At 44.1% G+C, this 22,499-nt stretch overlaps 1 protein-coding gene across 2 annotated transcripts in view; it reads left to right on the top strand.

Annotated features, from left to right (window-relative positions):
• Positions 1-22,499, top strand: part of TMC2 (transmembrane channel like 2) — a 103,119-nt gene that overhangs the window by 23,640 nt on the left and 56,980 nt on the right. For both annotated transcript variants that reach the window (XM_059892579.1, NM_001113766.2), the window contains 3 exons: positions 2,315-2,630; positions 6,127-6,279; positions 20,224-20,314. In XM_059892579.1, the coding sequence (XP_059748562.1) occupies positions 2,341-2,630; positions 6,127-6,279; positions 20,224-20,314 (534 nt within the window). In that variant the 5' untranslated portion in view covers positions 2,315-2,340. The remainder of the gene's footprint in view (positions 1-2,314; positions 2,631-6,126; positions 6,280-20,223; positions 20,315-22,499) is intronic.

Below are 22,499 nucleotides of genomic sequence, written 5' to 3'. Positions count from 1 at the left end.
ACCCAGACTCTAAATCCCCAGTTCAGTCTGCCCAAATCCACCAGTGACCAGTTTTTGTTGCTGTTTCACAGGGTGGCTTGCTTCTCAGAATGTAAAGTGCAGGGATCAGGGGAGCAGTGAAGAAAACTCTCTGTGGCTGCTACATTACATGCACAACCTTGAGAGGCTGGAAAGGGAGTGGGACAGAGGCAAGAATTTGAGAACTTGGGACTCCTTGTCCTGGACTCCATCGCTGATGTGACTGCCACTGGGGATGTTGGGTGACAAAACTCCACTCTGTTCTGTTTTGCCCAAAGTTGGGGCTCTCACAACTCTGTTGGGAAAATCAGCCTGGTCATAATCAGGCAGAAAAGCCTGGGTGGGGAGCCTCTGTGAACAGTGAGAAACTGTGCTCTGCAGCCAATCGGGTTCTAGGTGCCCACATAGAGCACAAAAGTGGCAAGGCAGGCTGAAGGGGCAGTAAGGGAAAGGCCTTTGTTGTGTTCCTCCCATGAATCAGATCCTTTATTCCTATTAATTTTTTAATTGATTTTTTTATTTTATTTTATTTTTTAACTTTACAATATTGTATTGGTTTTGCCATATATCAAAATGAATCCGCCCCAGGTACACATGTGTTCCCCATCCTGGACCCTCCTCCCTCCTCCCTCCCCTTTATTCCTATTTGAATTAACCCAACCACATAGGGGAATAGAAGCTACTAATGGCACCCCACTCAAGTACTCTTACTTGGAAAATCCTATGGATGGAGGAGCCTGATAGGCTGCAGTCCATGGGGTCGCTGAGGGTCGGACACGACTGAGCGACTTCACTTTCACTTTTCACTTTCATGCATTGGAGAAGGAAATGGCAACCCACTCCAGTGTTCTTGCCTGGAGAATCCCAGGGACAGGGGAGCCTGGTGGGCTGCCGTCTATGGGGTCGCACAGAGTCGGATACGACTAAAGTGACTTAGCAGCAGAGCCGTTTTACAGATGAGAAAACTGAGGTGCGATAAAGCTAAGTAGTTTATCTGTGGTCACAGAGATAAGTACAAGATAGAACTGATATTTTCATGCAGACTGGCCTAGCTCCAAACCTGTGTTCTTTTTACAAGTAAGAAGATCTTATTTCTGGATAAGAGTATCAGAGTAATGATGTCTGTTCTCAGATGTCAGTCACTGTGTCATGTTCATTAACAAGCTGTTGGAGAGGTAACATCCCCATGTTAGAGATGAGCTGAGGCCCAGAGAGGTTAAGTGACTGGCTCAGACATCCTGCTAGTAAGTGATGGAGAGGCTGCTTATTAATACTAGAATCTCATTACAATTTTTCCTGTGTTTAATGTTGTAAATGCCCAGATAGGATAGTTGTTCTTAAACAAGGAGTTGGGCAAGCTGTTGCAGAAAGATCACACTGTAGAGCAGATTCTGTTTATGCTAAGTCACTTCAGTCGTGTCCGACTCTCTGCGACCCCATAGACGGCAGCCCACCAGGCTCCCCCGTCCCTGGGATTCTCCAGGCAAGAACACTGGAGTGGGTTGCCATTTCCTTCTCCAATGCATAAAAGTGAAAAGTGAAAGTGAAGTCGCTCAGTCGTGTCCAACTCTTAGCGACCTCATGGAGTGCAGCCTAACAGGCTCCTCCGTCCATGGGATTTTCCAAGCAAGAGCCTTTTGCCAGTGTTATAAAGTAGTAGTTTAAAATAACAGCATCAAAAAATAAAATAACAGCATCAAGGTTGGGGCAGTGCTGAGGAGCAGGATAGGCTCTGGCACCTGCCCTGTCTCTCATGCCAGGCAGGACACATAAGGGGACAGCCCCTGGAGAGTGGAGCCAGCAGGCCAGTGGTCCAGCCTTACCAAACAGAGGCCCACGCTTGGCCTTGGTCCTGGGCAGAAGCAGAGGACTCAGCTGTGACCCCAGTGGACCGCACCCCAAGCAGAGGAAGGCCTGGGTCTTTAGCTGAGGTTTAGATGAGAGTGTGGGAGTGCCTGCTGCTCAGGGAGAGAGACCTTAGCTCTCACCCCAGACCAGAGGCTTTATCTGAAAGAGCCTTTGGAGCCAGTAAGCTCCAGGAAGCATCTATTTTTAAAAAACATATTTATTTATTTTGGCTGCACCAGGTCTTAGTTGTGGGCTGAAAGATCTTTTAGTTGCCATGCTAACTCTTAGTGTGACAGGTGAGATCTAGTTCCCTGACCAAGGATCCAACCGGGCTTCCTGGTTGTAAGGAGGAGTCTTAGCCACTGGACCACTGACGTCTCACTGCTGGGGGCACTTTCCTGGGGAGGAGGCCCCTGAGGCCAGAACTACTTATTCTCTGCCCTTGCAGGTGACAGGTCCAGGAGGAGCCCCTCGATGAAGCGGCCTCATAGAGCCGAGAAGGCGCCAGTTCCGCGCAGAGCCCAGCCAGGCCAGAAGAAGCGGACCGGGGGCAGCCCAGGGTCCGGGTCTCCTCGGAGGAAGCAGGCAGAGCGCAGGGGACGCCGGGAGCTGCTGGGGGACCGGGAGCGGGGGTCAGCAGAGAAGACCTGCGGAGGGAGGAGGAAGGATGGGAGGGCTTCCCTCAGGGAGCAGAGAGCTCCTTCAAAGAAGGAAAAGGAGGTCCGGAGGAAGGAAGAGATGTGGAAGCAGCTGAAGAAACACAGGTGTGTTGTGACCCGACTTCAGGCGCGTTTCAATGCGCCCTCTCCCTCCTGCCAGCCCTGCTCCCTCCCTTGTAAGGGTCAGGTGCCATCCTCCCTACCCCCTCCCACGAATGGACGGCCCTTGCTCTCTCCAGCCTCCCTCTGCCTCTACCTTCGTCCCTGCCCGGCTCACCGCTGGGGCCAACCTGGATGAGGATCACACTCATCCCAGGTGGAGTGGCCCTGCGCACTGTTGTCCCAACCCCTCCAGTAGGGCAGGTGCAAGCGGAGGCTGTGAATGGGGAGGTGACACAGCGGCATGGTGGGACAAGATCCCAAATCTCCTGAATTTCAGCTGTAGTGGTGACTCACTACAGCTCTTGAAGAGGAGCTGAGAGAAATCTAAAATTAATTATTAAAAATTAAAAATTTTACATTTCTAGTTAAAATTGGAAATTAAAAATTAAAATTGAATTTAGGAGTCATAAGAGGGCTTAAGCATGCCGTTTCCCAACCTGACCTGCATCCTCTTCTGTGAAATATGGTTTTGATCTAGAAGAACTTCAAGAGTCCCATCAGCTCTGAAATTCCAGGATTAGGGGGTTTATTTGCTGTATTTCCTTTGCTCTATTAGCATTGGCACACGGGGGGTTAATTGATAGAGTCGGTGTATGGAATCAACAGGTTGGGATTTTAGTTTCATTTTTTTGCTACCAATTTTGATGAACCATCTCCCTCTCTTTGCCTCCCTCTTCCACTTTACTTTGCATCACTTCTGAGGATGTTTTAAGAATCCCCATTGATAATGGGTGAAGAGGCTTTGGAAACAGATACTAGGATTATGGCAAAGAGTTGATACTCCTTCCACCCATTTCTAATAAACCTTATTTGCCCACACTCTCACTCAGGTGTTCCACTGTACATCTCCAACTTTACAGAGGGGAAATTAAGGCCCTCAAAAGGGGCCACTGATTTCTTCCATCACCCCTGCCAACCATTCCTGGCTCCCTTAGGGCTTTTGTTTATTGTCTGGTTGTCCCTGCTGCTGCTGCTGCTAAGTCACTTCAGTCATGTCCAACTCTGTGTGACCCCATAGATGGCAGCCCACCAGGCTCCCCCGTCCCTGGGATTCTCCAGGCAAGAACACTGGAGTGGGTTGCCATTTCCTTCTCCAATGCATGAAAGTAAAAAGTGAAAGTGAAGTCACCCAGTCGTGTCGGACTCTTTGCAACCCCATGGACTGTAGCCTACCAGCCTCCTCTGTCCATGGAATTTTCCGGGCAAGAATACTGGATTGGGTTGCCATTTCCTTCTCCAGGGGATCTTCCCAACCCAGGAATCGAACCCAGATCTCCTGCATTGTAGGCAGAGGCTTTTGCCATCTGAGCCACCAGGGAAGTCTCCTGTCTGGAAGACAGATGCAAAGTAAGGGATAAGGACTCAATTGTGCAATTTTCAGCTTCATGCCATAGCAGGGCATAGAGATGAAAAATATCCAGCCTTCTTCCCCAGAGGCTGACAGTCTGACATGGGAAATAAGACAGGGTTATCAGCTATCATAGCACAAGTGTTAATTGCTCAGTTGTGTCCGACTCTTTGAGAACCCATGGACTGTAACCCACCAGGCTCCTCTGTCCATGGACTTCTCCAGGCAAGAATACTGGAGTGGGCAGTCATTCCCTTCTCCAGGGGATCTTCCAGATCCAGCATTCAAACCTGGGTCTCCTGCATATTTCAGGCAGATTCTTTACGGTCTGAGCCATCATCATAGCACAAAAGAGAAAGCAATATGTATACCAGAAAGGATTTGATGAAGAGTGTACTGCTGGGAGGCTGAGGTTCCTCTATGGAGAAGGTAAACATTTCAGTAAGACTTGGAAGACCAGATGGAATTTGAACAGTGACTGAATGTCGCACCTCCACCACCACCCAAACTGAGGGAACACCTTATACAGAAACTCAAGGGCAGATGTCCTGGGGTGTGCGTGAGGCATGGCAGAAAGCCCCTGTGCTCTAGGCTTCCTAGCATTCAAGAGCTAGGGTCCCTCCTCTCCACCTCATTCCTATGACCGCTCCTTGCTCCTCAGGAGTTGATCAGAAGCTAAACTCACAGAGTCTGCTGCAAACTGGTCTCTAAAGCCCATGGTAACCCAAGTCCACATCCTGATATTTCCAATTATGACTTGCTAAGCAGGCTGCCCAGGAGAACCCTTCTCCAGCCCCTCCCTTACCCTCTGTCGGTTGCTGCCAACTCAGCTGAGAGTCACTGTTTTTATGAGTGAAGGAGGCTGTGAGCCACACAGACAAGAACTTGGATTTTGTGGCAACTGAGCGCACAGTCTTGGTCAGATGGTGAGGGTCCTCACACCCTCCAGCTGGAAGGGTTCTGCAGCTGTGCTGTCCCATACAGCAGTCGCTAGCCACATGTTGGGCATTTGAAATGTGGCTGCTACAACTGAGGAACTGAACTTTGAATTCAATTTAACTTTAATCTGATGTTAATACTACTGAGTTAAAACAAGAATTAGCCTTGCCCAATGGCTCAGCAGGTAAAGAAACCTTCTGAAATGCAGGCGATACAGGTTCAATTCTGGGTCAGGAAGATCCCCTGGAGGAGGAAATGGCAACCCACTCCTGTATTCTTGCCTGAAAAATCCCATGGACAGGGCAGCCTGGTGGGCTACAGTCCAAAGGGTTGTAAAGAGTTGGACGCACTGAATGCACACACGCACACACACACACACACACACACACACACACCAAGAATTAGTAAATTTACTTGGACAGATGTAGTTTTGAGGTTGATTTAATTTTGAAACCAAAGCATTTCTTCCCCCCAAAAAAGACAGTTTCATCAGTGCAGATGTGAACATCAAAGGAAAATGATATTCTATCACTTGATTCATTTATGAGAAAAGTTCTAAGTATGTCTAAAACAATTTAGATATGTGAATCTACTCTTTCAACTAAATTTTATGAAATCCAAATACAGATTAAATATGTTCAATGAAAATTTCATGTCTGAATTGACAGTGAGTACAAGGTGAACACTGGATTTTGAAGACAGAACAAAAAGGATGTAAATTGTCTCATTAATAATTTTTTCACTGATTATATGTTTAAATTATAAAATTTTAATATATTGGGTTAAATGAAGTGTATTATTAAAATTATTAATAATATATTCATGTTATTTTATAATATAGCCACTAGAAACTTTAAAATTATGATACGTTTCCATTGGGCAACCCTACGCAAGTGAGGATGTCTGTGTGGGTAGGATTCAGAGGCATGGAGTTTGGAGATGCAGCCCTCAAGGCACTCCAGGCTGCAGGAAGAGTAGTGGCCTCCTCTGCCAGATGGGTGAAGTCACAGAGGGTTCTGAGCAGGGCAGGCCTGTGCAAGGTGGCAGCTGGGAGCATCTCAGCATTCTGTGGGGCTCCTTGCATCCCACAGAATCCCCGAGGACCCCGCCCTCCTCCCCACTCTCCTCCACTCCACCCCGCCTCTGCTCCAGGTCATCCTCCGTGGCCTCCAGCACCTCCAGTGGGGAGTCTCTGTCTGAGGAGGAACTGGCCCGTATCTTGGAGCAGGTGGAAGATAAGAAGAAGCTGATCGCCAGCATGCGGAGCAAGCCCTGGCCCATGGCGAGGAAGCTGGCAGAGCTCAGGTGAGGGGTGGCAGTTGGCCAGGGCTCTCCCAGTTGAGAAGGCTCAGCTCCTCTAATGGGCTTGGGAATCCCTTCTCCTCTCCTCTCCACCTAAAAGAGCTCAACAAGAATGGGGGTTCACCCTTCCACCCTGCTTCGGTCCCCCTGTCCCCAGCACATGACTGGCCACTGGCCCTGCTGTTGGTTAGCACCGAGCCAGGCCTAGTAGGAGACAAGGAGGATCATGGCCCTTGGGCTACACCCTGCCTCCACTGCCTCGTCACCCCTTTGTCTCACACCCTACCCCATCTGGTGGCTTCTGCGCTTCCCTCACAACTAAACAGACATGCCTTCTTTGTATGTGTGTGTGTGTTAATTGCTCAGTCATGTCCAACTCTTTGAGACCCAATGGACTGTAGCCTGCCAGGCTCCTCTGTCCATGGAATTCTCCAGGCAAGAATACTGGAGTGGGTTGCCATTCCCTCCTCCAGGGGATCTTCCTGACCCAGGGATCGAACCTGGGTCTCCCTCATTGCAGGCAGATTCTTTACCATCTGAGCCACCAGGGAAGCCCATGCCTTCCTTGGTGGTGGTGGTGGGGTGGGGGGCGATTATGATCCCCCGCCTCAACAAGTTCCTACCTCTCTTGTGTTCTCTAAGCACCAGAATCTCTCCCCTTGTCACACACTCACCCTTGCAGTGTGGAGAACAGGGGGATGGGCTGTCTTAGCTACACTTGTGTCCCGGAGGCCTAACATGGGGCCAAGCTTGCAGTGACGCTCCATAAATATTGCCTGGCCTCGTGCCCATGCCCCTGAATTCTATTTTCAGCTCAGCTGCTTCCCTGGTTTCCATATGACCGGCCAGCTCATCACTCATTTTATGGCTCTTCAGTCTCTGCTGCAGTTTTGAAAGAAGAGCAGGATGTTTCTACTAGAAAACTATAATCTGATTTTACTGTCTTCCCCCAAGTCCTGCCTCAATCTTTCTGCCATAAGATTGGGTGACTCCCTTCCTCGTTCCCTCTATATAAAGCTATTATTTTTCTCAGCTCTTCTCACACCTGAGTTTCCTCATTGCTCAAATGGCTCACCCTTTATCACAGAACAATTTGGCAGCCGTATTTTGACCTTCAGCCTCTCTGTTTGTGTCTCCAAGGCACAGCAAGGATGTTGGCTGTGCAAATGGGGTCCGGCCCTGACAAGTAATCTGGTAAATAGAGCTTACTCCACTGTGTTGAGGGCTCCCCAGGTGGTGCCATGATAAAGAATCTGCCTGCCAATGCAGGAGATGTGGGTTCTATCCCTGGGTCAGGAGATCCCCTGGAAGGGGATATGGCAACCCACTCCAGTATTCTTGTCTGAAAAATGACATGGACAGAGGAGCCTGGCAGTCCATGGGGTTACAAAGAGTCGAACATGACTGAGCAACCAAACACACCCGCCACTGCCCTGAGAATATTACCTTCTCTCAAAGTCAGTTGCTGGAAGAAATGCCTCCCCACAGTGCTTCCAGGCCAGTGCTGACCAACAGAACTTTCTGAGATAATGGAAATGTTCTAACTCTATGCCAATAAAGTAGCCACCAGTCACATGTAGCTAGTAAGCACTTAGAAAATAGCGCAACTGAGAAACTGAATTTATGTTTTATTTTAACTTATTTAAACTTAGGTAGTCACACAGAGAAGGCAATGGCACCCCACTCCAGTACTCTTGCCTAGGAAATCCCATGGACGGAGGAGCCTGGTAGGCTGCAGTCCATGGCGTCGCTAAGAGTCGGACACAACTGAGCAACTTCACTTTCACTTTTCACTTTCATGCGTTGGAGAAGGAAATGGCAACCCACACCAGTGTTCTGCCTGGAGAATCCCAGGGACGGGGGAGCCTGGTGGGCTGCCGTCTATGGGGTCGTACAGAGTCAGACATGACTGAAGCGACTTAGCAGCTGCAGCAGGTAGTCACAGGTAGCTACAGTTTAAGCGGTAGGTACAGCTTCAGGCAGTGGGCTGTCTGCCTTGCCAGCTCCCTTTTTCTGAGTCTCTTCTTCCTGCTCCCCCAGGGCCAAGTTCTTCCTCCTTCCATCTGTCTCTCTAACAGAACCTCATCCCCACTCAAGTGTCACTGGGACACATCTTTTATTAACAGTGGAAAAAGAGCAACCTTGCTGTTTATGGAAATGAGATAGCCAGCTGACTGGAACTCTCAGGGACCATGAAAATCCCTGAGCTGCCCAGAGGAGAAGTCTGTATCTCCTCCAGGCCTGGGGGCAGAGTTCCTGCTCGTGGTCAGTGTGGGAAGTGGCTAAGGCCCGAGAAGCTGAAAGGACTCTCATCTCTCCCACTGGAGCAAGTCCTCCTGACAATAGTGATCTCTTCCCTCCAGCCTGCCCGCCTTCCTCTTCCCTCTTGCAAGGCTCCCTATCCCAGACTCAAGTCTCAGGCTCTCCAGCCTCTGGGTCTCAGCTCCAGTAATGCCTCTGCCTTGCCCACCTGGCGAGGTCCTACCTTTTGAGACTCAGGCCAAGTGTTGCCTCTGCAGGGAAGTCCCTACTGATCCCACCTGCATTCAGGCTGAGTTAGTTACCACTTCTCTGAGCCTTAAGGCCCTATCCCTCACTTGACTGGCTGCTCTAGTTTGCAAAGCTGTGTCTTATTCATCTTTTAATTTCTTTCTTTGTTATATTTTGCCAACATTTGCTGCATGCTCCCTATGTGCCAGATATTGTTCTGAGCCTGGATGTGTAAAAATTCATTTAATCTTCCTAATCACCCTCTGATGTAGATACTATTGTTATTGTCCCCATTTTACTGATGGCAAACTGAGACACAGAGCAATCTAATAATTTTTCCAGGCCACACAGTGAGTTTAGAGGCCTGGCCAGAATTTGAACTAAGGAATTCTGGCTCCAGAACTTGCACTCTTAAATTATAATTGCCTCTCTAGAATTCCTAGACATTCTAGAATACACCCTTTGCCTCCTGTATGATTTCCTCTTCTGGCATAAAGTCTTCAACTGCAGATCTGCAGATAGCATCCCCAGACTACATCTTTTTTTAAAAGCAATGGTGTGGGGACCCCAGTCTCTGGCCGACTCAGGCAGCTGGCTGACTTTGGCATACTTGTTGTAGACAATTGAAGAAGGGTGGTAAGGGATAAAAAGCAGCAGCAGTGAACTGGGGCAAGCCTGCATTCACACTTCTACCATATCTGGGTGATTTGACTAGCTATTCAATCCCCCTCAGGCTGGCTTCCTTCCCTTAAACTCTCTGAGCCTCACAGCCTTTTTTGTAAATTAGGAATAATATTATCTACCTTCAGAGTTATTTTGACAAATTCAAAATATTTATTTAAGGGCCCAGCATGTAATGTACAATTAATAGATAGTAGTTATTGCTATTATTAATGGTTGAACATCTTGTGCCAGACACTGTGCTAAACCCTGAGAAATGAGGATGGGGAACAAAGGTGAATCAGAGGAGACTTCACTAGTGATGCACATCAATAATGGCACAAGGCAGGCTGATGATGTTGGTAAATGAGTTTCTTGTGCCCTTGAGTCTGGGATGTTTGCTTTAATCATAGAATTAATTAGGTGTGTCACTCAGCTTTGTCAGAAACCCAATGTGCTAGAAAATTAGCCAAAGTGCTTGCTCTCTTCAGAGAGATCTGAAGAATTCCACTTCCAAAAAGACGCAATAGGCATACTTCTCCATAGTCTTCCCATGAAGTACAACTGAAACCCCAGACAGTATGTGTAAAGCAAACATAAGAGACTCAGAAAGGTGGAGAGAAGAAAGCAGACTGGCTAAGGACCTCAGGGTCAAATGGATGACAGGGCATCAAGTTCTAGGTTTCCTTTTTGTCTATGTATCCAAACTGGATACTGGGAATATTGGAGAAGCTGGCAGCCCCCAAATATGGACAGATACTCACAAAAACACCTCAAAAGTCTGCTGTTTCTAGCCAAAGGACCAGAAAAGACAGAATACTTAGCAATGAAAACAATCCTTCTCCAACCAAACACCATAAATAAAAAACATCTCTAGCCCCACTCCTGGCAGCAAAAGTCAAGTCAATATTTCCTCTGTTGCCAGGATTTAACATGATATCCCAACACCCTTATCAATAAATTATCAGAGAAAGCCAAGTGAGGAGCAGGGACATTCATATCCACTGTAGTAGCAAGCTCTCCCTCTCCCTGTGGTGTCAGTGGAGACCACACAGGGAGCATGAACTTTCACCACAACCAGGCAGTAACAAATTATACCTTCAAGCCAGGATGGTATGAGTAGAAGGCTTGTGGAAGCCTGAACTCCCATCCTGACTCACCAGTAACAAGGAGCTCCAGCCCAGTTCCAGGTGTCAAAGGAGGCCAAGTGAGTAATCTGGCCTTCTACCTAGAAGTAACCAGGCAGCATCCCCCTTCACCTACTGAAGCAGTGTCAGAAGAGGCCTGCTAAAACACAAGATTTAAGTAAGATCCAGACTCGCATAACAAAAAATCCCAAATGTCTAGGCTTCAATTGAAAACTCACTCATCATACCAAGAACCAGAAAGATCTCTAACTGAATGATAAAAGGTAATCAACAGATGCTAACATCAAGATTATATAGATGTTAGGGTTATCTGACAAAGATTTTAAAGAAATCATCATAAAAATGTTTCACTGAGCAGTTATGAACATACAAAACAAATAAAGAAATAGTCTCAGAAAATGAATAGAAGATATAAAAGAGAGGAACTGGAAATTTTAGAAATAAAAAATACAGTAACTAAAAATTTTTGAATGGGCTCAACAGCAGAATGGAGAAAACTGAGTAGATTATCAGTGAAGGTAGAACAAGACAGATCACTCAATCTGAACCATAGCAAGAAAACAGCCTGGAGGGAAAGTGAATAGAGCCTCAGGGACATGTAGGATTATTTTTAAAAAATCTAACCTTGGTATCTCCTCCAAATCCCTAGATATGAAAGAAAAAAAGGAGTTGTCAGAACATAGAGTGGGGCTGGAAAAAAAGTCTTCAAATATATAAGGACTGAAAAATTTTCAAATTTGACAAAACTTAAGTATTCAAGAAGTTAAACAAAACCCCAGTAAGATAAATCCAAAGTAATCCATGCTCATACATATCATGGTCAAACTTCTGAATACTTTTAAGAGTCTGAGAGAAGCAATGCATTACTAAAGAAAAAAAAAAAAAAACAAATAGAAAGACAGCATATTTCTCATCAGAAACCATGGAGAACAGAAGTACTAAGTGAAAAGAATTGTCAGTCCAGAATTCTATATCCAGCAGAAACATCCTTCAAGAATAAATGAAAAATCAAGACATTCTCAGATGAAGGAAAACTAGAAGAATCTGTTACCAGGTATACCCTAAAGTATAACTAAAAAAAGTTCTCTAAAAATAAAGGATATGATAAAAGAAGGCATCTTGGAACATCATGAAGGAAGAACATGGTAAGAGAGAAAATCTTGAGAAATACCATGTTTTTTCCTTCTCCTCTTGATTTTTAAAATTATGTTTGAAAGTTGAAGCAAAAATGAAAACACCACCTAATGTGATTCTCAAAAATGCAGAGAAAATAGTTAAGACCATTATAAATGAGTAGGATAAAGTGACATAAAGAGAAATAAGGCTCTACACTTTACTCTAGCTAGTAAAATGAATCCATAAGTTTTGATAATACATATAGATAGGTAGATAACAGATAGATGGACAACAGATATAGGTCGACACATAGTAATGCCTAGAGCAACTATTGAAAAGGCTATACAAATTGATATACTAAAAAACACTGCAGGTTAAACAAAATTGAATTCTAAAAAAATGTTCAGGAAGACAGGGAAGAAGGCAAGTAGAAATGAAAAACAGAAAACAAGAAATAAAATGTTGTATTTAAACTGTAACATCTAAATAATTATGTTAGTGGTCTAAATATATCAATTAAAAGACAGAGATTGGCAGACTGGATTTAAAAGATGATCCAAGTACATGCAGTCTATAAGAAACTCACTTTAAATATGATATACATAAGCTGCAAGTAAAGAATGGCAGAAAATACACCATGAAAAATTAACCAAAAGAAAGTAGGAGAAGCTATGTAAATGTCAAAGTCAATTTCAGAGCAAAGAAAATCACCAAGGTTACAGAGGGACACTATATAATGAGATGGCAAGAGTGAATGTCAACATTTTAGGAATCAGTGAACTAAATGGACGGGAATGGGCAAATTTAATTCAGATTTATGTACAACTGTGGGCAAGAATCCCTTAGAAGAAATGGACTAGTCCTCCTAATCAACAAAAGAGTCCAAAATGCAGCACTCGGGTGCAATCTCAAAAATGACAGAATGATCTCGATTCATTTCAAAGCAAACCATTCAATAACAGTAATCCAAGTCTATGCCCCAACCACTAATGCCAAAGAAGCTGAATTTGAATGAGTCTATGAAGACCTACAAGACCTTGTAGAACTAACACCAAAAAAAAAAAAAAAAAAAAGGTGTCCTTTTCATCATAGGGGACTGGAATGCAAAAGAAAGAAGTCAAGAGATACCTAGAGCAACAGGCAAGTTTGGCCTTGGAGTACAAAATAAAGCAGGACAAAAACTAACAGACTTTTACCAAGAGAATGTGCTGGTCATAGCAAACATCCTCTTCCCAAAACACAAGAGACAACTCTACACAGGGATGTCACCAGATGGTCAATACCAAAATCAGATTGATTATATTCTTTGCAGCTGAAAATGGATAAGCTCTATACAGTCAACAAAAGCAAAACCAGGAGCTGACTGAACTCCTTATTGCAAAATTCAGACTTAAATTGAAGAAAGTAGGGAAAACCACTAGGCGAGGAAAACTGCATGACCTAAATAAAATCCCTTATGATTATACAGTAGAAGTGACAAATAGACTCAAGAAATTAGATCTGATAGAGTGCCAGAAAAATTATGGACAGAGTGCTGGAGTCAGTGATCAAAACCATCCCCAAGAAAAAGAAATGCAACAAGGCAAAATGGTTGTCTGAGGAGGCCTTACAAACAACTGAGAAAAGAAGTGAAAGGCAAAGGGGGAAAAGGAGAGAGATACCCATCTAAATGCAGAGTTCTAAAGAATAGCAAGGAGAGATAAGAAAGCCTTAAGTGAACAATGTAAAGAAATAGAGGAAAACAACAAAATGGGAAAGACTAGAGATCTCTTCAAGAAAATTAGAGATACCAAGGGAACATTTCATGCAAAGATGGGCACAATAAAGGACAGAAATGGTATGGACCTAACAGAAGCAGAAGATATTAAGAAGAGGTGGCAAGACTACACAGAAGAACTGTACAAAGAAGACCTTGATGACCCAGATAACTGCGATGGTGTGATCACTCATCTAGAGCCAGACATCCTGGAGTGTGAGGTCAAGTGGGCCTTAGGAAGAATCACTATAAACAAAGCTAGTGGAGGTGATGGAATTCCAGCTGAGCTATTTAAAATCCTAAAAGGTGATGCTGTAAAAGTGCTGCATTCAATATGCCTTAGCACTGGCCACAGGACTGGAAAAAGTCAATTTTCATTCCAATCCCAAAGAAGGGCAATGTCACAGAATGCTCAAAGTACTGCACAATTGCACTCATTTCACAGGCTAGCAAGGTAATGCTCAAAATCCTTCAAGCTAGGCTTCAATAGTATGTGAACTGAGAACTTCCAGGTATACAATCTGAGTTTAGAAAAGGCAGAAGAACAAGATATCACATTGCCAACATTTGTTGGATCATAGAAAAAGCAGGGGAATTCCAGAAAAACATCTGCTTCTGCTTTATTTACTACACTAAAGGCTTTGACTTTGTGGATAACAAGAAACTATAAAAAATTATTAAAGAGATGGGAATACCACCTTACCTGGGCTTCCCAGGTGGCTCAGACGGTAAAGTATCTGCCTGCAATGCAGGAGACCTTGGTTCGATCCCTGGGTCAGGAAGCTCCCAAGGAGAAGGGAACGGCAACCCACTCCAGTATTCTTGCCTGGAGAATCCCATGGACAGAGGAGCCTGGTTGGCTATAGTCCATAGGATCACAAAGAGTTGGACACGACTGAGTGACTAACACTTACCGCCTCCTGAGAAACCTGTAGGCAGCTCAAAAAGTAACAGTTAGAATCAGACATGGAACAACGGACTGGTTCCAAATTGGGAAAGAACATCTAGACTGTATATTGTCACACTGCTTATTTAATTATATGCAGAGTACATCATAGGCAATGGCAGGCTGGATAAAGCACAAGCTGGAATCAAGACTGCTGGGAGAAATATCAATAACCTTGGATATGCAGATGACACCACTCTTATGAAAGTGAAGATGAACTGCAGAGCCTGTTGATGAAAGTGAAAGAGGAGACTAAAAAGCTGGCTTAAAACTCAACATTCAAAAAACTAAAATCATGGCTTTTAGTCCCATCACTTCATGGCAAATAGATGGGGAAACAATGGAAACAGTGACAGACTTTATTTTCTTGGGATCCAAAATCACTGCAGATGGTGACTGCTGCCATGAAATTAAAAGACACTTGCTCCTTAGAAGAAAAGTTATGACCAACCTAGACAGCATATTAAAAAGCAGAGATACTATTTTGTCAACAAAGGTCCATATATCAAAGCTATGGTTTTTTCCAGTCATCATGTAAGGATGTTAGAGTTGGACCATAAAGAAGGCTGAGCACCAAAGAACTGATGCTTTAGAACTGCGGTGCTGGAGAAGACTCTTGAGAGTCCCTGACAGAGATCAAGCCAGTCTATCCTAAAGGAAATCAACCCTGAATATTCATTGGAAGGACTCTTGCTAAGCTGAAGCTCCAATACTTTGGCCACCTGATGTAAAGAGCCAACTCATTGGAAAAGACCCTGATGCTGGGAAGATTAAAGGCAGGAGGAGAAGGGGACAACAGAGGATGAGATAGTTGGATGGCATCACTGATTCACTGGATATGAGTTTGAGCAAACTCCAGAAGATAGTGAAGGACAGGGAAACCCAGCATGCTGTAGTCCATGGGGTCGCAAAGAGTTGGTCACAGCTGAGCAAGAAAGAAAACATAATGATAAAAGGGTCAATATACCACGCAAACAGAACAATCCTAAATGTATATGCACCAAAGAGATCAGTGGTTTGGATTCTATCGGTTATTAATTTTCCAGTGCTATGTAATAAATTACCCTAAAACTTAATAATTGAAAACAGTAAAAAACATGTGTTATCTTCTGTTAGTCAGAAATTCAGGATCAGTTTAGCTGGCGGCTCTAACTTGGAGTCTCTTGTTGAGGTCCTTTAATGGACCGGAACTTGGTGGTCCAGAGTCGATGAAAAGAAAGTAAAGGAGAGAAAGAGGCTGATATTCCTTCGTTTACACAGAAAGCCAATAAAGCCCCTGCACGGGGCTTGCTCTGTTCACGGAGGCCTCAAGCGCCTCTCGATGGGGTGAAGGTGCAGAGCACCTTCTCGAGAGGGTCTTAGAAGCCGGACAGGAAAGTGAACTCAGAGAGCCTCTGCGCTGCAGGGGATCAGCCTGAAAAAGAGAGAGAGAGAAAGAAAGAAAGACACGGGGACCAGAGCTCTGATGGAGCAAAGGTGTTTTAATCAACATGGTGTGGGCATATATACTGTCTTACAAAGTAGTTATTCTCAGCAAAGATAAAGATTAAAATTCCAGACTTACAAAACATAGGCAATCCATATTAAAGAGAGAGATTTGTAAACAATCACTTTTACCGTATGGCCGAAGAATTGATGCTTTTGAACTGTGGTGTTGGAGAAGACTCTTGAGAGTCCCTTGGACTGCAAGGAGATCCAACCAGTCCATTCTGAAGGAGATCAGCCCTGGGATTTCTTTGGAGGGAATGATGCTAAAGCTGAAACTCCAGTACTTTGGCCACCTCATGCAAAGTGTTGACTCATTGGAAAAGACTTTGATTCTGGGAGGGATTGGGGGCAGGAGGAGAAAGGGACGACAGAGGATGAGATGGCTGGATGGCATCACTGACTCGATGGACGTGAGTCTGAGTGAACTCCGGGAGTTGGTGATGGACAGGGAGGCCTGGCGTGCTGCAATTCATGGGGTCACAAAGAGTCAGACACGACTGAGTGTCTGAACTGAACTGAACTGAACTCACAAGAAGGAAGAGGGTACTTATCACCGTATAGAAACACTAATGAAGGAAATGCCTGGATTCCTCAGTCCCGGGAGAGGCTTGCCTCTCCTCTTAATTCCTAAATATTCAGGAATTAATACGGAGCAGAGAATTCCTGACAGATCCAAAACAGCACACAGGAAGCCTCCTGTTAAATGCTTCCTGACAGTCTCTCATAAGGTTGAGTCAAGTTGTTGGTCAGGGCTTCAGCCTTCAGATGACTGGGGGTGGCAAAGCCACTTCCAAGGTTGCTCATATACATGGATGACAAGGTGGTTCTGATTATTAGTAGGGGCCCCAGTTTCTCTCCATATGGGCCTCTCCATAGGCTGCTTAAGTATCCTCATAACATGACAGCTAGCTTCCTCCAAAAGAGGGAGATTTCAAGGGGAAAGTCACGACACCTAGTTTCAGAAGTCCTAGTCTCAGAAGTCATAAGTTGTCACTTTTACCACTTTCTATTCCTTGGAGGCACATTGCTGAGTTTGGCCCACATTCAAGGAGAGAAAAATTCATTTCTCCATTTTAAAGGGAGGAATGTCAAGAAATCTGTTGACATAGTTGAAAACCAACACATATGGGAAGTCAGGTATGCTTGGTTAGCCTCAGGTACCTTTAGATTGATTCAGTGACATCTCTAGGCCTGGCTTTGAGTTTCCACTCAGAGTGAGTTCAGCATCTGTTTGATCTTGGCCTCCACAACTGAAAAATAAAAACCGCTTGGAGCCAAAGGGAGACACCAAACCAGCGTAGTCCAAATTACCTTCAACATCTGGCCATCTCCAATCTCTGGCCACCTCTCTTTGGCCATCTGTGTCCCCTACCTTAATCTAGATGTCTTCTGGATTTCTGGCTGACTCATACACTTTCCCAGTGTTCTGCATGGGACAGCAAAGCTCTGCAAGGATGCTGTCAAACTCAGGCTGCCCTGTGTCTATTTGTACCTCTGCATTGCAAAATTAAGTGTGATTTTGAATCTGATCTGCTTCACCAGCGGTGGGTTTTTGGATGTATCTGGTCTCTCTGAGAGATACTTTGGATCAACTTCAGAGTATCCCTGTTGTGGAAGGCTGCATTGCTGAGTCCCTTGTCCAGACCCCTGCGGAAAAGAAGGCCCTTCACAGCAGCCCCCTGTGCTAGCAAAGACTCTTTATCAGCTGTCTACTTTAGGAGCTGATATTTCCCCAGAAGGAGAAGAGTGACTGCTTGCTAAATGAAACCACTGTGCTCACATGGTCTGCATCCACATATTTAAATCTCATAACATCAGGCCCATTTCTAGATGAAAACTGCCACCCCAGGAGGCACAGAATCTTGCCTGGCTCTCTCTGGCACTAAAGCCACACAATAAACCCCTTTTCTCCCAGCAGTAATCACTGGCCACCCCGATGTGTCTTTCAAGCTGTTATTTGGGCCACTTTATCAACAAGGAGGGTCATTCTAGGGCAATGTGAGGGGCTCCTGAAGTGCTGTCTGTGGGTGGCTACTGAGGAAAGCCATGCCTCAATGGCTTCCTCCTCTCCTGAGTGTTGGAGGGGCCTGAGGGGTTGATAACCACATGTCAAAAATGACCTTGAAAAAAAAGTGACCTTGAGATTCAGGCCCCTAGAACTTTACACAAAGCAAAGGATCCCATCTCTTTTGTCTTTTTGCTTCATTTTTCACACACCATCTGGTTTGAGGAAGAGGAGAGATGAGCTTGCATGAAGTTCCCCGTTTGAAAGGAGGGGAAAAGGAGGGGACAGGAGCACCCTACAGAAGGAAGATTTGCAGGGACTTCCCCCGGTTGTCCAGTGATTAGACCTCCACAATTTCACTGCCAAAGTCATGGGTTCAATCCCTGGTTTTGGAACTAAGATCCTGCAAGCCACACAACATGACCAAAAAAAAAAAAAAAGAGGATTTGCAGCAGTTGGGAAGTGCAGGGCAAGAGCCAGTGTTTCCATAAACCAACTACTATTTCTAGTAAGGAAGCACATGGATCACAGATAACAGATGTAAAAGGATTTGCTATAAAAATGTTAGTTATGATTATTTATACACTTTTACTGATCCAAAAAAGCTTGTTGCATCCATCAAAATTGTTAGACTGCTTGGTCTGTTTGCAGTGAATGATCCTTAGAGTTTGTATCCAATTCTGAGCAGGGACCTCTGTTCTTCTGAGGGCTCTCTGGGTTTCTGGACACAGTCTGAATGTCAAGAAAAGAAGCATTTGGTGCCAGGTTCAGTGGCTCAGGCATAAGATCTGGCTCTTACGTTTGAGATTCTTTTATACAAAGTTACCAAATCTTAAAACGTTGTCACATTCAAACTCACAAACCCTGAATGCTTAGGAGTCCCTACCCACTCATGAAATATAGGAAGAGGACAAAAATATGAGTTTCATGAAAACATTCTTTGTTGTCCTGGAGTCATTGGTAGTCACAGATAACTCACTGCCAGAATGACTGCAGCCTGGGGGGAGCAGGGGCTGACCCCACAAAGGAGCCTTAATCCCATACAGCCCTGCTTTTGACCCCAGACCCAGAAGCTACACAGATGGCCTCATTAACATTGGGACATCATTGAGACATCCTAATAAAACCAGTCCTGGGATTAAACCAGGTTAGAATGTAACTTTGACAGGTAGCAACTACCTGCATTTGCACTTTGGAGGTGGTGTAGGTTATGTTGCCAGCAGGAGAGCCCGAGCAACAGCAGCCAGACACCCAATGTCTTCTTCCACCCACGCTGAGATGGATTTAATTCTTCAACTACTTGTATGGTCTTATCCAGTGGTTGCTGATAAACTGATTCTTTGGGTGTTGGCATGGGAAAGCCCTGATGTGGAACACTTGCTGATTCCCATAGTTTAAATACTCCCACCATGGCCAGTTTCAAGTCATCAACAGTTTAATAATTGGTGGACCAAGTTTCTGAGTATTTAACAATCAGTTCTCAGAAGCCAGCCCTCACTAGCTCCAGCATTTGACCCAAAGTATTTAACAGAGAGGCCTATCCATGTGTTTCTCATGCAGTCTTCCTTGGATGTTCACTCACTCATTCAATGTTCATGCACTCTAAAAATATCTAGTGAATGCTGTATTTTTTTTTATTGCTGCTCTAACAAAATACTACAAATTTAATAGCTTAAGACAGTTTATTAGCTCACAATCCTGTTGGTCACAAGTTCAGAATAGTGTGGCTGGATTCTTTGCTCAGGGTCTCACCAGGCTAGATCAAGGTATCAGCAGGGCTGTGGTTCCCTCCCACCTGGGACTCAAGGTCCTCTTCCAGGTTCACTGACTTTTGATAGAAATTCATTTTCTTCTCTTGCTCTCCAATGTGGCATCCTCCAGAAGGGCCCCAGCAACAGAGGAAAGAGGATTCTCCTTATTCTAATTTCTCTGATTTCCTTTTTTGCCACATCTCTCTCTGACTCTTCTGCCTTCCTCTTCTTTTTCTAAGGGCTCATGTGATGTATGGGCCCTTCCAAATATCCAGTGTAATCTCGCTAGGTTAAAGTCAGTAATCTTAATTACATCTGCAAAATTCCTTTTGCTATTCACAAGGGGGTGAAGGTCATGGAAGCAGAAATTCTGCCTACAGGTGCCAACCATGTACCAATCACTGTCCTTGGCATTTGGGAAACTTCAGTGGACAAAACAGACAAAATGTCCTGCCTTTGTGGAACTTACATTCTAAACTAGGGGTATAAAACACTCAAGGCCCTCGGCCATATATATACCTTCATAGTTCAGATTTCTTTTGCTTGGGTGTTAATTAAATTTCTGCCTTATTCCCTCCTCTAACCAGGGAGGCCCAAGAATTTGTGGAGAAGTATGAAGGAGCCTTGGGAAAGGGCAAAGGCAAGCGACTCTACGCCTATAGGATGCTGATGGCTAAGGTGTGTGGTTCGGAAGCTGCAAACCTATGGGAGGACTTGCTCAGTTCCTGACCATCGCAAGCACCTGCCTGGCTTCACAACTTGTGTCCACCTCCCCCAGAATCCTGAGTCTGAGGTCCAGTCAGTCATTCTAATTTATCCAGGAATGAAACCAACTGTCCATTTCTCTCTGATTAACTGTGAGGGCTTCAATATACTGGAGATTTGTTTCCCTCCAGTGAAGAACTAAACTCACAGAATTAATGGTGTTGAATCTACTGGGATATTATTTTCCAAGCCCCCAAATCAAGACTTTGGTTTGGTGGAGACCCAGAAGGGCCATGGTTTAATCAGAGTCATACAGAAGACAAACAGTGATGTCAACAGGGCATCAAGGACAGCTCTGGTGTGTTATGTCATAACCTGGGCTTCTGATTCAAGCTTAAGTAATGACCTCTAATTGGATATTTAACTATGAAACTATGGAAGTATCTTTCCTTTACCTACTAATCTGAAAAACTATCGTTTTCATTCACTTAATTCTTGTATAGGGCCTTTTTTGAAACTTTTATTTGAATTCATCATTTCAACTATTGATTCAGTCTAATGGCTCATAAGGCTTCCTCTTTTTACCTTTCTTTCTCAAAAATGTCTTGGCCAGTCTTTCCTATGTTTCCATTTGCATTTTGTTATGTTTTATTAGCATTATTTTTTTTTTCCATATGCAATTTTAAAATCACTTTGCCAATTCCAATATAGTCCATTGAGATTTTGGTTGGAAATTGTTTTTTAAATGTAGTCAATTTTGTTCTCCTTAAACCACAAAATAGAGTGGAAATTTTTTAAATCTTTGGTTTAATTTGGGAAAACTTATCTGTAGAATATCCAGTCTTCACATCTAAGAATATCATAATTTCTCAAGCTTTAGTTTTATATCCTTCAGCAAAGTTTGTCATTTTCTTCATATAGATCTTTTCTATGTTATATGTTATTTCTACATATATTTTTGTACATATTTACATTTTGGTTGCTTTTGTGAGTGAGATCATTTTTCCTTTTATTTAATAACTAGATATTGCTGGTATGCAGGAAAACTGTGTATTTGAATATTCATTTTTAATCCGCTTCCTCTATTGTACTTCCTTATTAGTTTTAATCATTTTCATCCAATTGTGTATGTAAAGATATTTTTCTTGAGTTCTAAGTCATTCCTGTCCTGAACTGCAGATTAGCAATACTAGAACTGTTTCAGTTGATAATGGTGATCATAAGTCTCTTTGTTTTTCCATTACTTTAATGAAAATGACTCCAATGTTTCACATTAGATTGATGAGAGTTGTTACCTTGACAACTTTGAAATAGATTTTCTTTCTTATGATAAGAAATTATCCTTTTATTTCTAGTTTAATAAGACTTCCATTTTATTGGAATTTCCAAATAGATATTCAATTCAGTTTAGTTCAGTTGCTCAGTTGTGTCCAGCTCTTTGCGACCCCATGGACTGCAAAACACCAGGCTTCCCTGTCCATCACCAACTCCCGGAGCTTGCTCAAACTCATGTCCATTGAGTCAGCGATGCCATCCAACCATCTCATTCTCTGTCATCCCGTTCTCCTCCTGCCTTCAATCTTTTCCAGCATCAGGGTCTTTCCCAGTGTCAGTTCTTTGCATCAGGTGGCCAGAGTATTGGAGCTTCAGCCTCAGCAACAGTCCTTCCAATGAATATTTAGGACTGATTTCCTTTAGGACTCACTGGTTTGATATCCTTGCAGTCCAAGGGACTCTCAAGAGTATTCTCAAACACCACAGTTCAAAAGCATCAATTCTCCCACACTCAGCTTTCTTTATGGTCTAACTCTTACATCCATACATACATCCATACATCCATATATAACCATAGCTATGGTTTTTCCAGTATAGTCAAAACCATACCTTTGACTAAACATACCTCCTTTGTCAGCAAAGTAATGTCTCTGCTTTTGAATATGCTGCCTAGGTTTGTCCTGGCTTCTCTTCCAAGGAGCAGACATCTTTTAATTTCATGGCTGCTGTCACCATCAGCAGTGATTTTGGATCCCAAGAAGATAAAGTCTGTCACTGTTTCCACTGTTTCCCCATCTATTTGCCATGAAGTGATGGTCTTAGTTTTTTGAACGTTGAGTTTTAAACCAGCTTTTTCACTCTACTCTTTCACTTTCATCAAGAG

This window comes from Bos taurus, chromosome 13 (genome assembly GCF_002263795.3).
Source record: "Bos taurus isolate L1 Dominette 01449 registration number 42190680 breed Hereford chromosome 13, ARS-UCD2.0, whole genome shotgun sequence".
Classification (NCBI taxonomy): Eukaryota; Metazoa; Chordata; class Mammalia; order Artiodactyla; family Bovidae; genus Bos; species Bos taurus.
The sequence above is the reverse complement of the archived record's forward strand: the minus strand, read 5'-3'. Positions and strand labels throughout refer to the sequence as shown.